This window comes from Peromyscus maniculatus, chromosome 18, assembly GCF_049852395.1.
Source record: "Peromyscus maniculatus bairdii isolate BWxNUB_F1_BW_parent chromosome 18, HU_Pman_BW_mat_3.1, whole genome shotgun sequence".
Classification (NCBI taxonomy): Eukaryota; Metazoa; Chordata; class Mammalia; order Rodentia; family Cricetidae; genus Peromyscus; species Peromyscus maniculatus.
In genome coordinates this window covers 19,852,325-19,868,016 of record NC_134869.1, presented here as the reverse complement: position 1 = coordinate 19,868,016, position 15,692 = coordinate 19,852,325, and the positions used below count along the sequence as shown (strand labels likewise).

At 49.4% G+C, this 15,692-nt stretch overlaps 1 protein-coding gene across 16 annotated transcripts in view; it reads right to left on the bottom strand.

The window, feature by feature from the left end:
- Nucleotides 1-15,692, bottom strand: part of Tmcc3 (transmembrane and coiled-coil domain family 3) — a 286,150-nt gene that overhangs the window by 12,279 nt on the left and 258,179 nt on the right. For 10 of the 16 annotated variants that reach the window (XM_076554639.1, XM_076554640.1, XM_042263650.2 and 7 more), the window contains 2 exons: nucleotides 3,313-4,229; nucleotides 603-738 (listed from right to left, as the gene is read on the bottom strand). In XM_076554639.1, coding sequence (XP_076410754.1) covers nucleotides 603-738; nucleotides 3,313-4,229 — 1,053 coding nt within the window. Of the gene's footprint in view, nucleotides 1-602; nucleotides 739-3,312; nucleotides 4,230-5,955; nucleotides 7,197-7,258; nucleotides 7,899-12,468; nucleotides 12,754-14,218; nucleotides 14,400-15,692 lie in introns of those variants that run through there. The other 6 variants (XM_076554645.1, XM_076554642.1, XM_042263649.2 and 3 more) reach the window with 6 other exon arrangements.

Below are 15,692 nucleotides of genomic sequence, written 5' to 3'. Positions count from 1 at the left end.
GGGACAACGATAGGAGCCACCCTCCAAGGGCGATTGAGTAAACAGAAAAAGAAAAGCCCTGGACAGCGCTTTGGTGGAGGCTGGCAGTCAAATGCTTGACATCCTTACAGATACAAAACAGTTGCTTTACAGATGAAGAGACTCAAAGCTTGCTCAGAACCACACTGGGTAGATATCAGGCCTGGGACTCAAATCCAGTGTTTCACCACGGAATGCCTGACTGCCAGCTAGTGGGGTACGGCAGGACTGGATTTCTGCACTATGGAATGCGGCTCTTGGACACTCCCTGCCTACACAGGAAGCTTCCTGAAGGCAGGGCTGCCCAACACTTGAAATTTCGTAAAATTCTGGTGGGGTTGGATTTAGCGATAAACCCTTGCCAACTGAGTTAGGCAACAGGAGCGGAGGGTAAAATCTCTCAGTTAACACTGTCAACGTAAGCCAGGAGGACCAGGAGGTGGATGGGAGACGTCTGTGTAGAGAAAATAAGTGTAGCACCCACACGCATTGAGGGCTGAGGGAAACGCACCAAGTTAGAATGTCTCATGGGCTAAGGCCTGGCCAAACCCTACCCCAGGGTTCCGTCAGGAGGGGACCCGTACCTGGATGTCCCTCGAGCGCTCATAGGCCTGGTAGGCCACCTTCTCCTCGGCGCTGGCGAGCTCCTGCTTCAGGTTGGCCGTTTCATGCTGGTGAAGTTCCGTCAGGTCATGCAGCTGGTCTTCCAGTCGCTCATACCTGAAAGAGACAGGAGCCCACACTGAGCACATCCGCACGCGTCCCAACAGCATGTTCTAGAATGACGTCTTTTTTTTTTTTTTGTCTTGGGGCCCTTGGCTTGTTTTCATCCCCCACAAGACATTTTCTGAAAGGGTGAGTCTATTTGTGGGGAACATGATGTGGGTTACCCGTGAATCCCAATTCTAGAAGGGACCTGTCTCTACAGTCTTAACTGTTATGTCCTCTTCTGTGAGGCTTTACCAAGATCAAACCTGTTTTGTTTGTTTCTTTTTTTTTTTTCTACCCATGCCCGACCAGCACCTAGACTGGCTGCCATGACGACAGATAGACTCTGTCAGGGCTGCAGCTGCCCCTAGCTAGGAGATGGCTGTGTAGCAAGGACAAGCCAGGACCGGCCACATCTGCAGTGGCTTCTCCCTCTCCTGCCCATCAGTAATTGGGGTCTCACAGCCACACAGCCTGTGAGGAAAAAAAAAAAGTTTTTCACTCCCGTAGTCAACCCCCCCATTTCACGCTAAACACCCCAACATGCTTTTCAGCTCTTAGACTTTAAGTGCTAATAAATAATCAACCTCAGGGCTGGAGAGATGGCTCAGCGGTTAAGAGCCCAGGCCACTCTTCCCGAGGACCTGGGTTCAAACCCCAGAACCCACATGGGGGCTCACAATTGTCTGTAACTCCAGTTGTAGGGGATCTGACGCCCTCTTCTAGCTTCGTGGGCACTGCACGCACATGGTATCCAGATACATACTCGGGCAGAATACTCATACACATTAAAAAAAAAAAAACTTTAAAAAACCTACTTTAAGCTTAAGCACATCACAAATTATAGAAGGCTTATGGGATAGCATATCCAAAAATCCAAAAGTGAGGGAAAGACAGCTCCTTTCCCACACCTACCTCTGAGAAGAGGATTTGGGTCTTATCTGAAACTCTGTCCTGCCTACTTTAAAGAGGGTGCAGTATCGAGGGAGGATGTCTTAACCTGGAATGACTGGCCCACGCCAGTTTTAGACATTTATGTAGGCCATCTGATAGGATCATTTTTTTTTTTAAAGTAGGTGAAAGGTTTAATTCAGATTTTGATTTTGATCTTCAGGCTCAGCTTCATGGGTGGCAAACGTTATCACTGTTCTAAGCAAGCCTTCTGAAGTCTCTCAGGTAATTCACCCAAGGATTATGTCGCCAGGATCACAAACCAGAGGACACGTGGTGGTAAGGACAGCCCAAAGCTCACACAAGGGAGGATTTGGGATTTGGGATAAGACATGCGTCCAAAAGATACCGTCTCTCAAACTAGCTGGATGAAATTAAGGTCAACACATTCTCGGAAAAGCCACGGCTTGGAAAGCAGTTCTCATGGGGGATGAACATGATGAAATCCAAGACGCATGCGTAAAGTTAAAAAATGGTTTCAGGGCTGGTGATATGTGTCAGTGGTACAGCACACACTTAAGATACATGAAGCCCTGAGTTCAAATCTTGGCATCACAATAAAGTTTCATAAAAATGAAAAAAGAGCCATATTCTAAATTATGACAAAATTATATATCACGTATAAAATAGTGTGTAAGTTAAATGTGTAATTAAAATTTAAATGTTTTAGTATGTAATAAACATTCATAATTTACTTTACATCTTAGAAGTTGATGCATTTTGTCTGAAGTACTTTGGGAGGATCTTTTTAATGAGCAAAATGGGGCAAATAATCTCACATTTGGTTATCTATATTCTTTATTAAAAAGCAGTAAACATATAAACAGCAGCTTATAAAACACATACTTTTACAAACGGCTGAGAGACCCCAAAAGATTTGGATTAGTATATTAATCTCAAGATGGTGACTGAGACCCACTCATTTACAGTAAAATGCTTGTGTGTGTGTGTGTGTGTGTGTGTGTGTGTGTGTGTGTGTGTTACCTGTGTGTGCATATAAATATCTGTGCTGTGGGTGTGTATAGAGGCCAGAGGCTGATGCCAGGTGCTTTTCTTTGCCATTTCTCGACCTTATTTTCTGAGACTGGGGCTCTCACTGAACCTGGCTAAGCTGGCTGGCTGGCATGTTCTAGGGACCCGCCTGTCTCTACTGCCCCCTAGTGCTGGGGTTCCAGACCTGCGCTGCCTTGCTGGGCTTTCACAAGGGTGCCGAGTATCTGGACTTAACGTGTCATTCCTGCGTAGCAAGCACTACCTCGTTGTCCAATAAATTAGGTCCACTTGACTGGTATTACGGAGGGAAACAGGTCTCTAAATTAGCGTAATAAGACCATCACAGAAGTCTGATGAATCAATGTCTTAATGTGCACGTGAGTCACAGCTTGGATAATGACGTTTTAAGAGACCCACGCATATAACGTCTGCCTCTAATTGTCAGCCATAAGCCAGAAATGATGGAACTTCAGAGGTACGAAGGGTGGAAAGAAATATCAATTTTTAAATGCCTCTGCACCCACATCCCTATTTACGGCCAACACGTTCGTTAGCACGTGACTTTCTAAGACGCAGACAGCCTCTCCGGCTGGTAGCTCGCGTGTCTAAAGGAACCGCAGCGGGGTGCCCCGACGGACGTACCTGTACCTCTCCTCCTGCAGGGTCTGAGAGATGAAGCCATACTCCCTCTTGAACTGCACCTTCAGCGCCTCGATGTCCTCCGCCAGCTGGGCTTGGGTGTCCTTGATCTCCCTCAGCTCCTCCAGGATCATGGCCAGCTTGCCCTGGCCGTCGAGCGTGCCGGCCCCACCGGCCCCGAAGGACTGGTTCCCGTTGCTGTCCGCCGAGCCGGAGGTCCCGCTGGAGCACTCGTCATCGCTGCCGTACTTGGGTTTGTTCACGATGGTGGCGCTGCCCCCGTAAGCCCTGGCGCCGGCCTCGGGCCTGAACTCGTCCAGGGAGTTCTTCAAGTGGGCGATGTTGTCGGCGCTGCCGAACTTATTCCGGATCAGGTTGGCAAACTCCCTGGACTTGTTGAAGACAAACACCGGGGGCGTGAGGGACACCCCCGGCATGCTCGACTTACTGCTCTCCAGGCAGTGGGGGGCAGTTCGCGACTTCACGTGGGCATCCTTCAGCGAGTGGTGTATCTCCTTCAGGCTGTCCTTGGAAATGTCCTTGGAGCTCCTGGAGGCGCCGTTCTGCTCGATCTCCCTCAGCTTTCTGTGGTACTGCTCCAACTTCTTCTGCAGCTGGGCGATGGAGTGCGCCGACTTCTGGTTCTTCTTTTCGAAGACTTGCTTGATGCGCCCGGCCTGCTGCTTGTCCGCGCTGCTGACCAGCTTCAGGTACTCGGCGACGTTCCCATCGCGGGACGTCTGCTCGATTTTGATCTGCTCCGTCACCTTTAAGATCTTTTGTTTCAGGCTGTCCGTGTTGGGTTTGACCTTGTGGAAGTCCAGGATACCATCTGGGACATCGAAGTTGAGGTTGGTGTCTGACCCCCCTCGGCGTATGTTCAGGGGTAGGCTGAGGGTATTCATGTCATGACGTTCTACCTGCAGGGACACGAGAAACACGTTGACACCTGAAGCAAACGAGACATTCAGTGGGACAGAATTTGTTCACGCACATGGGGCACACACATTGTCCAACGGCCTGTGTCTACAGGATGGTCACTCTGTACTAATCCTCCCAAGCTTAAGAAGGTAGGTCAGCCCAATTCCTTCCTCCATCTGTGTGTGCTGTAACTGCCTGGATGTGAAATCCTATCTCCAGTGTAGCCCATTTGCCATCTGTATGTGGTAGCTATCGGGGGGGGGGGGGGGCAGGGTAGAAGGCGCATAATGGAACGAGGAACCCAGTCAGTTCTGGGTTCTCCAGTACTCATGTAATTTGGGAGGCTTGCTTCATTATGAGTGGTGCCTCTAATACAGAACCCAGTCATTTAACGAAAAAGGAGGAGGAGGAGGAGGAGGAAGAGGAAGAAGGAGAAGAAGAAGAAGAAGAAGAAGAAGGAGAAGAAGAAGAAGAAGAAGAAGAAGAAGAAGAAGAAGAAGAAGAAGAAGAAGAAACTTTAGCAGATACATCCATCGAGAAAATTATTTTTCAAATAGAACCATTGAGCAGATGTGATAGAACTGTATGGTGCATGATTAACTTTGATAATTGCATAATGTAACAGTATCTCTATAAGGAAACAAATAACTCCAAACTACAACCACAATTATTAAAACAAGCGAACAGATGATCATACAGTGGTTCTCAACCTTTCCTAGGGCTGCGACCCTTTAAATACAGTTCCTCAGGTTGTGGTGACCCCCAACCACAAAATTATTTCATTGCTACTTCATAACTGTAATTTTGCTACTGTTATGGACCATAACGTAAATATCTGATATGAAGGATAGCTGATCTGGGCTCCCAGGTTGAGAACCACTGGGATAGCACAAAGATAACATGACGCTGCTTTTACATTTGCAGGTTGTCCAGACTAAGAACTATAAAGCAGTATTGGGCATCGTGGTCAGGGTCAGAAGTTTGTGCTCTACAAGGGAAGGTCAAAATCAGACCGCACACCAAGTGTGCAGATGCGTTCACAGGGATTATCTTGTTCGATCCTTATGACCAAGCCAGGCATGGATCATGCCAAAGCCACACACACACGTAGAAAAAGTGCTGCAGAGCCAGGGTTTGAATCCAAGCCGCCTCTCACCCTATTACTCTGACACTGTCCTCAGAGGATGAAAAATGAGCCACTGGAGAGGCTGACCGTATCTCCAATGACAATATCTAAACTGGAGCATCTCAGTCGTTGAGTTAACATCCCCTTGATAAGAATAATGCCTTGATGTTACCCAAGAGGAGACAAGGCAATATTTGGAGGAAGTTACCCCTTCCCACCCTGTAAAAGGACCAGTAAGCTAGTAGCAAAAGGTTACTAAGGAATAAAACAGACAGATAGACCTCACAGTGTCTGAGTGACCCCAGACAGACCACGTTCAACATGAGTATGAAGTCGGCCACCGTCCTAAATCCTGCCCGGTGCCTCATCAGGAAGAAGCAATTCTGACAGGAGGTAAAGGTCAGCATATGACAAAATCTGTACAAATTTATTAGTGTTCCCTCTCCGCCCCTCTTCCTACACACAGGTGCCCTTCCACGTTGCATTTTTCTGGTGGGAGAGCATCATGAAGGGTCACGAAAGTCAGGCTGGAAGGAAGTAAACGCCAAATCACTGTGAGACTCGAAAACAAGATGTGTGTAAAAAGAGGACAGAGGAACCTTGGCTTTGGTTGCTCAGGAAGGAGGAGTGTCTGGTACACGGTGATCTTCGAGGTGGTCACGGGAGAGCCCTTGGAAGCCATGTACCCATGGCTCATTACCGAACTGGAACAGCGACGGGTCCAAATGAGAACAGCAACAAAGATGAAACCTAGAACCTGCTGATTTGCCACAGACAGGGCAGTTCATGGGGCTGTACGGCCATGAGGCTGGGAATTGAACGTCACAGGAGATAACAGATCTGATCACACTTCCGAGGCACAGACTTGGACTTCCGAAGACCCTCCAGCTGAAACCACACCTCCCAGCCACGGCGAGGCCCCAGCTCACCTTTGAAGCCTCAGTTGACTTTGAGGGATGCCATGTATCCCAAGTGAGCCAGTCCGCAAGGAGGCGGAGAATGTGAGCATCCTATGGACCGTCTCACAGTGTCTGCTGCTCATCTACCTCTGATCAACATCCTACCGTGCTTCTGAGGGCCACTCAAATGCCTCTTCCCTAGCTTCCCCAGGGCCGGGAGAAGCCGATTCATTCTGCCAGCCTTCTTGCTGCCCTTTTATCCTGTGGTCCTACTTAATCCTGTTCTTATTGCTCATCGGCAGGAGAGTGGAGCAGGAGAGATGATGTCACCGCTGTACCCAGCCTTGGCCAGCACTTCCTTTATTCACAAAGGGTTGTCAACAACGGAGCCACTAAAATGACATCATTCTTTATTTCAAGGAGTCTACACTGAAGTCATTCAAGTTACCGATTCATAGAATAAAGAACGTAGCCTCAGGTGTTCTGGACATATAGCCCTGACAGTTCCAGGTAGAACTGTTTCCCAGAACCCAGGTCGTTCCAAACAGATTCAACTAAAAAGAAACCCGAGTATCACTGCGTGACAATACACACACATCCTAATAAGGGTTTCCGATCTTTAAATGAAGTGTAACTTACACTTAGGTAAGATGCCAGTATGCAAAACACGAACATTTACAATCTGAACACGTTGTGGACTTGCGTGTTTAAACTGTTAAAATGAAGTTTAAAGCAAGCAGAAGCACTCCTGGGCCCTGTCAGTCAAGGCTACATTACTCTTCCCCCCAGGAGAATCCCAGCAGTGTCCATTGGCTTGGCCTATTTACACAACATTCTTGGGTTTTTTTTGCCCAACCCTGTTTATGATTCCATAAGCACTCGCTCTTGCTCTCTTAGAATCCACAGATAAGATCAAATAAAGTTATATAAATACATAAAACAACTGACATTCTTTTTTGGGGATTCCCTGACTATGTCTGAAGAGAAATGTTTGATGGTTTACCTGGAAAAACTCGTCAATAAGTCACCCCCTGCTCATCCTTCTCCAGCTCTCCACACCCCTGGGCTGGTCAGCCACCGAGGTAGTCCCAAGGCAAGGGGCTGGGTTCTTTTAAAGGCTGCAGGTCCGGGGCAGCCTTATCTACAGAGACCGTTGTTTACTCCCAGGAGGCGGACCGACTTCTGCCTTACTTTAAATTTGTAACAATGTTTGGCATGTCCTCAAGACTCTGGGTTGGGGAAAGCCAACATCACTTACAGCTCAAATCTGTCAGCCTTAACTGCCTGTCAGCAAATCTCAGTTAAAAAACGTCTGAAGAGTGGCAGAGCTGTTTGGGGGTGCACATTTTGGTCTTTTATATAAAGCCTGACCATTGCGCAGATAACTGAGGGCCAGGGATACATTGCTCATTGCCCACAGATTTCCTGGGGGTCAACTGAGGCAAATCGTACGCGTGAGGAAGAGAGCTGAAGCCGGCCAGCCCTGCATGGCTTATCTTGGAATTGGCCCCGGCCCCTGGATGACGCAACTTGCTTTCAGAATTAGTGGGAGGAGGTCAGAGGTTCCCAGATCACCTGCAGTTAACATGTATATGGACTGTGTGCATGAGGGAATGTGGGTTTGTTCCAGCACTGATGTGTGCTAGCTACATGCTTTTGGGTAAACTAAGTCACACACGTGGGATTCTATCACCCAATCTGCAGAATGGGGCAGGCGCAGGGGGGGGGGGAGATAGAAACAAGGGTGAATGTTGCATCATATGAGGAAATACAGCACACTGCAAATTGAAGTTGGCAATGGTAGAGTCCAGACTGAGGGCCCTGGAGGCAGATTTGACTCCTTCATCTTACCCCTTCTCCTTACAGACTGCACAGCCTCTGAAAACCACTTAACTTCTCCTTGCCTCCGTCTCCTCCTCTACAAAATGGACTTACAGATTCTTTAGAGAAGGGCTGGGGAGATGACTTACTGGGTAAGGGTGGTTGCTGTTCAAGTGTGAGGACCTGAGTTCAAATCCCAAGCACCCATTCAAAAAAAAGGCAGGGTAGGGCTGTGCACATGCGTATACCCGTGTTGTGGAGCGTGTGGAGACTAGGGCATACTGGGGTTTCCTGGTGTCTAGCCTAGTGCCAGGTTTAGTGAAAAGCCCCTGTCTCAAGGGAATACAGTGGGGGAATAAATGAGCAGGATACCCAAAGTTCTCCACACATGCACACGCGTGCATGCACATGCACACATGCACACACGCGCACGCACACGCACACACACACACGCACATGCACACGCACACCCATGTGCACATGCAATATTTTCCAGTCACTGTGAAGAATAAATAGCTAACACACAAAGAACTGCAGAACCCTGGCACACAGAATGGCTTCCATCAGTGTTTTCTGTCCATCTCCCCAATTTCATTTAAAAGCATACTTTTATGTAAAATGTGCAAGAAAAAACAAGCACCTTTGTATTAACAACGGCTATTTTTACAACGCGGGGTTAGGAGGGGGTCATTCTTTATCATGCTCCTTCTGTGTTATCCCATTAAAAAAAATTTCAAGCCAATGTAACATTGTTTTGGCAGGAAGAGTGGCTGTTTTTAAAAAGGACGGCTGACTCTTCCCGTCCTCCCACAATGCCCTGGCCGTTATTACTTGGATAAAAGGCAGACCACCAAGCATCCTCGTGAAATACCATTTCTAATTGTGTTTTCTTCCGGTGGTGGCGGCGGCAGAAACATTTCCACTGTCACCCTCAGCGTGCTGGAACAAAGGCTGAGGAAAAGGCTAAGCCCTGGACAGACGTCAAAACCTGACCCTGAGTCATCTCGGCAGCGAATCAGGCCTCTTGAGCAGCGTCCCAAGGTAACTCACATCCACTCTGACTTCTGGTACAATGTGGTCCTTAGGAGTGAGCTCAGGGCTCAGCACTTAGGCTCGCTGCTGCACGTTTACCTCTCTGGTCCCTACAGCAAGAGAACGGATGTGCAAGGACACCCTGGAAACCTAGGCAACAGACCCAGAAGGAGCAGGGCGCTCCTGTGTATCCTCTATGGTTAACATGTAATTTGTCCCAGAGGTCCCCAGGGGTCCACGTGCTGGTGCCGAGGTGGCACAGCCATGAGAGGAAGCCTTCGTGGTTCTGCTGTCATGGACAAAGTCACAGCTATGCTGGCTTCCCAGAAGTACGTTTCCTCACTTGGGAGCGGGTTGTTATAGGTAGGGCCACCCTTCATTCTCGGCCCCTTCTGCACACGTCGGGTTCCCTTTCTGCCCCTCTGCCTGCCACCTTCTGGTGCAGCTGGTGGTGGCGGGACTCACCAGCAGGATGCTGGGGCCACGCTATTTGGACTCCTGATTTGCTCCATTATCATGGACCAAGCAACCAACCGACGATGGCCTAAGAGATCCCTAAGGGACATGGACTGAGGCTCGGAATTGCAGATACCTAGTCAGCTCAGAAAAACAGACGGCTAGTAACTGTCTATTTAGTCCCAAGGCCAGGCACAAGAGACCTCTGCCACAGAAAAGTAGCCTGAATTGGGACACACAAGGAAAGGGGCAGGTCCTTCTGACAGGCAGCCACTTCTACAACAATGGGTATTTCAGGGCACCTAAGGGTGCAGATTTACACCCAGGCCACAAGGGGCAGCATGATCAGAACCCAAGAGTTTTGAGGGGCCCCCCCGTGGCCCAGGCATCTCATCACTCTTAGTGGTCTTGGCTGTTTTTAACTTGGCTCAGCTGACTTCCACGTTTCCAGTCTAGAGTAAAGGCTGTTCCTACAGTGTGCCAGCCGGGATATGCAAGCCTTTGCCATGGCAACAGTGTCAAATCTCAGCGGCTCAAATCTCAGTGCCTCCCCCATCCTGCACCCCCCATTTCTTTCTCTCTCTCTTTTTAAGGTCTATTTCTTGCTCATTCCAGCCGCTCAAGTCAGCTGTAAGACCCAAGCAGTGCTGGAACCTATACCATCTGGGATGCTGTGGAGTTGTTCACCACCAGCTCCTTACGCGTCTCCCAGAGAGACACGTCGTCGGTGTCTTGCTCCACAAATTACGCGCCTCTATGACTCCTGGGGACAAGGAAGCATTATCCTACTTCAAGCCAAAGAAGGACAAAGTCACCTCAGTGACACATACAGGAGCTTATCTGTGAAACACTCTCTGAGGTAGATTCTACCATTGATACTGATTTCGCAAACGAGGGAACCAGGCACCGAGAAGTTAAGTCAGTAGCAAGACAGAAGTCCAAGCCTTCTTCCTTTCGAGCTTGTTTCCCTAACAGGACTGAGTACATCTGTGTGAATTAGGCACAGTGCTAAAGCTTCTTAAGCGCCCATATATCTTTCACGCTAGCCCTCTTTTATGAGAACACTGAGGCTTACAAAGAAAATATATGTCGCTTGAAGCCCATGGATAACACACAGTTTAACTGGATCTCAACTTGGATTTATGAAATACTCAAAGTTGATTGTATAAAAATAAAAAATAAAAAACTTACTTTGCAGTGCTGTTAACATGGCTGCCTGAGCTTGTGTGGGCTTGAGCTTCAGTGAGAATCTCGTCAGAAAATTTTCCTTCATCACCAATTCTGGACCTGTCACTTTTCCAGTAAGAGGTCTGCCAGAGCCCTGGTGTGGCTTTCTGGCATGTCCCCATCTCAGGCTGGACCCATGTCGTAAAATATGAGCAGTGGTTTAGGCCAAATGATTTTATGAGGACTAAAAGTTTATTGCTTTTATGGCAACAATACCTGAACACTTATAGTCACCGAGAGAAAAGGATGAGAAGTATAAAAGAAAGAAAGGAACGTAAGGGATGTGCTGTGGAATAATGCTCTTGTAAACTGGTTTAATAAAATGCTGATTGGCCAGTAGCCAGGCAGGAAGTATAGGCAGGGAGAGCAGATGAGGAGAATTCTGGGAAGAGGAAGGCTGAGTCAAGAGACGCCAGCCCACCGTCCAGGGAGCAGCATGTAATGGCACACAGGTAAAGCCACAGAACATGTGGCAACATATAGATGAACGGAAATGGACTGAGTTTAAGTGTAAGAGCTAGTCAGTGGAAAGCCTGAGCTAATGGCTGAGCAGTTATAATTCATATAAGCCTCTGTGTGTTTATTTGGGTCTGAGTGGCTGCAGGCCAGGCTGGACACAGGAAAACTTCAGCTACAGGGAGGGAGGTGGATAGGGAGAAAAAGAAGATTTAGGAGTGTCTACATGCCCTGTAAGTGAGGGCCTGGCATCTGGAATGGCACCCAGTGCAGGCCTGGAGGGAGGGCAGGGTTCCTCTCCTGTGCAGGGTGATTCTCCTGAGGGATGGGGGAGCTGTGCTGTGTGGGTGGCCCTGAGCTCTCCCTCTGCTCCACTTGTAAAGCATTCTGTACTAGGTCACCTGGCTTGACATACACTTGAAAACTGTCCAGTGAGGCCGTGAGCGTGGCACTTAGGGAACTTAGCTAGACAAATGCCAAGCACTTGGCCCCCAATCCCACCCTCAAGATGGTTTCTCTGTGTAGCCCTGGCTGTCTGTAGGCCAGGCTGGCCTCGAACTCAGAGATCCACTCGGCTCTGCCTCCTGAGTGCTGGGATTAAAGGCGTGCATCACCGCTGCTGGCTACACTTGGCTTTCTTGCTAATGGAGCCAATGCACTAAAAAAAAAAAAAAACAAAGCCACCACAACCACAACCACCACACCACACCACCACCATCTCCATTACCACCACCACCACCACAACCACACCCCCATCACCACCACAACCACCACCACCACCATCACAACCACAACCACCACCACACCCCACCACCACCATGACAACCACAACCACAACCACCACCACAACCACCACCACCACCACCACCACACCCCCCATCACCATCACAACCACCACCACCACCACAACCACAACCACCCCACCCCACCACCACCATGACAACCACAACCACCACCACCAACACACCATCATCACCACAACCATAACCATCACCAGCAGCAACAACAACAACAAAAACGAAACCAAAACCAACTGAAGCCTTGGCAAGCCTCCCGTCACCTGTTCCTAGACACATATGGCTGCCTTCACATGAACACCTGCTCAGAGGACCTGATAGCTTCATTCTCTGGAAGAAGGCCAATCTCTCCCCACACGCCCCAAGCCAATAATCCTGAGGATCGTCATGCGGCACCCAGAAGGACGTCTTATTAGGGAAGTACCTCTGTCCGGTGTTTGTTTCCAGTTTGCTTGGACAAGGACATTGCTTCTGCTCGCCCCCATCTGGCAACCAAGAGCACTGTGTCCAGCACTGGCCCTGCACAAACACTATCACTTAGTCTTTCCTCCTAGCACTTTGCCCTCTCCCTTACATCACTGGGAGGGGACTCTCCCGAGCGTCAGAGTTGCACCTGCCTCGTGCCCGGAAGGAAGGCCCTGTCCGTCACTCTGTAGTGAGGGACCATTTGGAACCACAGCTAGAGGGACACACACCTCCGACAGCCCCAGCCTTTCTCCACAGACGCCACAAACTAACGCTGTGGAGAAGATGTGTGAGGCCGTGTTTAAGGCTCTCAAAGGCAAATTCTTCAAGCATCCTCAAGCACTTACACGCACTTGATACTGTAATTATAAATAATTATCTTCTCATTAAGCCTCTACCAGCCAGCGCTGCTAATCTACTTTGAATTACATGCACAGGAAAATACACATTTCTTCAAAATGGCTCACAACTCACACGTCGAATTCACACAAACCAATCTGTGAAGAGATTCATCTGACCTGGTAAAGATTTACTGTGTGCGAGACGTACACAAGACTGATGTCCGAGTGAGGGAGATGACTGTCCCCAGAAGGGTAAGCAGGCAACGTGACAGTGAGAAAAACTCACCACCTTAGACAGAGCACCGACTTCCGGTGAGGACCAGCCTGGGCCTGCCCGCAGAGGCTCACGGACAACACCCACAGAAACTGCTTCTAGGAAGAGCCTCCGGACACCCATGTACCTTGAACTCAAGCAAGTCTGGGAAAGGAAGCCAGTAGAGTACCTGGTGCCTGGCCCTCACCTCCCCAGGCGCTGGCACTCAGAGCCATCCTGAGAGAAAGGCTCACAGCTCCGCTCAGGGGATGGTGGACAGTCAGTTCCCATCAGAGGACGCTGGAGGCCACACTGGGCACAGAACAAATGAGTTCTGAAGCTTTTAGTGCCGGACTCAGCACGAGGGGAAGGATCTGATGAAAGGCCCTGGGCTCTCACTTAAGGCTCGGTGGGGCGGGGGGAGGTCTGGAGTCTTTCCCACCACGGCTGCACATGCGCCCTGGATTGTGGCCGTCAGCAGGGGGAGCCAGTGAGCAAGGGAAGGTGGGAACAATCATGCTCTACTTGTAGACAGGCGCCCCCACGAAGATCGGAGGAAGCAGCTGTTTCAGCCAAGTCCTGCCTTCTGTTAGGTAGAAGTCCTGCCCCTTTCTCCTGTAACATGTATTCACACCCTCCTTTACCCTCAAACACCCTTGGGAGCGATCTGTGCTTAAGCCAAGTTCCTGAATGACAGAAACACAGCACCTGTCCCCAGTCCTTCAGCATCCAGGACCTCAAGGTCCCGGCAGGGTCTCCATGCCTTACACACACCCCACAGCACAGCCTTCCATGGTGTGAGACCCGGAGCACACCTCTGTACAACTGCTGGAATAAGGCTGGAGTGGGTGGGACACACACTGCTTGAGTCCTCACGGGTCCACAAGCAGCTGTCACGGGCTCCACTGTATGCATCCGAACACGGGAGGCATCAGATAACTGTGGCTACGGCTCGAAGACGCAGAGCCGAGATCTTTACCGAGGTCTAGGTGTCCACCTTCATCTTCTTCCATGTATCTGGTGAGCACCCAGCCCTGAACACTTCGTGCACGTCCCCCCTGTCTGTGCTGGCTCCCCAGCATGGCACGGCCTCCCATGCCCCCATCCCAGCTCACCTTCCAAGGCACAAGCCTAACCCGGGCTTGTCCGGCAAGCCCCGCCCACAACTCACAAACAGCTGGAACCGATCACGTCCTTGGTGCTGCACCCCGGATTTGCAATCGCCTCCTTCGAGGCGCTTATTCGGCTCTGTGTGGCCAGTGTTTGTGTTACATTTGCTCCCTCCACATTGGGAAGCCTCCCTGGAGAGGAGGCTCTTGGCTAATGGGGCCACCTGCCTGCTCACTCAGACTGTTTCCTCAACAGAACCTCCGTGTTTGTCGAATGAATCAGTGCTTGACAAACAGCCAGCTGGGCTGGGGCATCCAGTCGGCCCTCTTGTTGACACCGGTTCAGCTGTTTGCCCTGAAATCAAGAAGAACCTGTGGCTGTGAGGACAACAAGGCTCTCAAGCCAGACTGGAGAACTGCGCATGTTCAGATGTGAAGGAACCTGGCAACTCCCGTGGCTCCAAGCAGCGTCTAGGTAGGTGGTCAACTACCAAATGACATTTTTTTTAAAATTTATATGTATTTATTTATTTTATGTATATGAGTGCCCTATGATTTTATGCCAGAAGAGGGCATCAGTTCGCACTAGAGATGGTTGTGAGCCATCATGTGGTTGCTGGGAATTGAACTCGGGACCTTTGGAAGAGCAGCCAGTGCTCTTAACCTCTGAGCCATCTCTCCAGCCCTGTAGTCAGAGCTCTTAGCTGCTGAGCCATCTCTCCAACCCCTAAAATAATTTTTTAAGACTTAATCTTAATTCTGGGAATGTAAGTGTGTCTGTGTGTGGGTATGCAGATGTGAATGCAAGAGATTGAGGAAGCCAGGAGCATCGGATTCCGTGAAAGTGAGGTTAGAGGCAACTGAGAGCTGCCTAATTGGCTGAAGCGTCAAATTCAGGTCCTCTGCAAGAGCAGTGCGCGCTCTTAACCTCTGAGCCATCTCTCTGGCCCCGGAAATGCTGACTGTTAAGAGCCACAATGCACAAAACATGCAAATAGGACCCCTCCCTTCCTAAATGGCATTTCCCTGGAGGTACTGTTATAATTAATGCTGAGAACTCAGGTGCCTGCCATATCGAATGCGTCTATATGTTTTGACTCCATCTACTCTCTGTAATAAGGAAGCAGTCTTGGATTAACTAGTCAACTTTCAACTTATCTAATGAACCGGAAAGACTGTCAAAGGTGGTAGCAACATGGAAGCGCCCAGAGACACTAATGTTATGTGAAATGAGCCAGGCATGGGAAAACAGATGTGTGTGTTCATTCATATACGGAATTCTTAAAAAATCCGAGTTCATAGGATTAGATGAAAGAGGCCAGGAGATGAGGGACTGGGAAGAGACTGCTTACAGATACAATGTTACAGTTAGACAAGCGGAATAGGTTACGTGTTCTATCACACAGAGGGTGATCATAGCAAACAGCAGAGTCCTACAGGGAAGATAGCTAGAGAGAGAATTTGGAATGTAATCACCGCA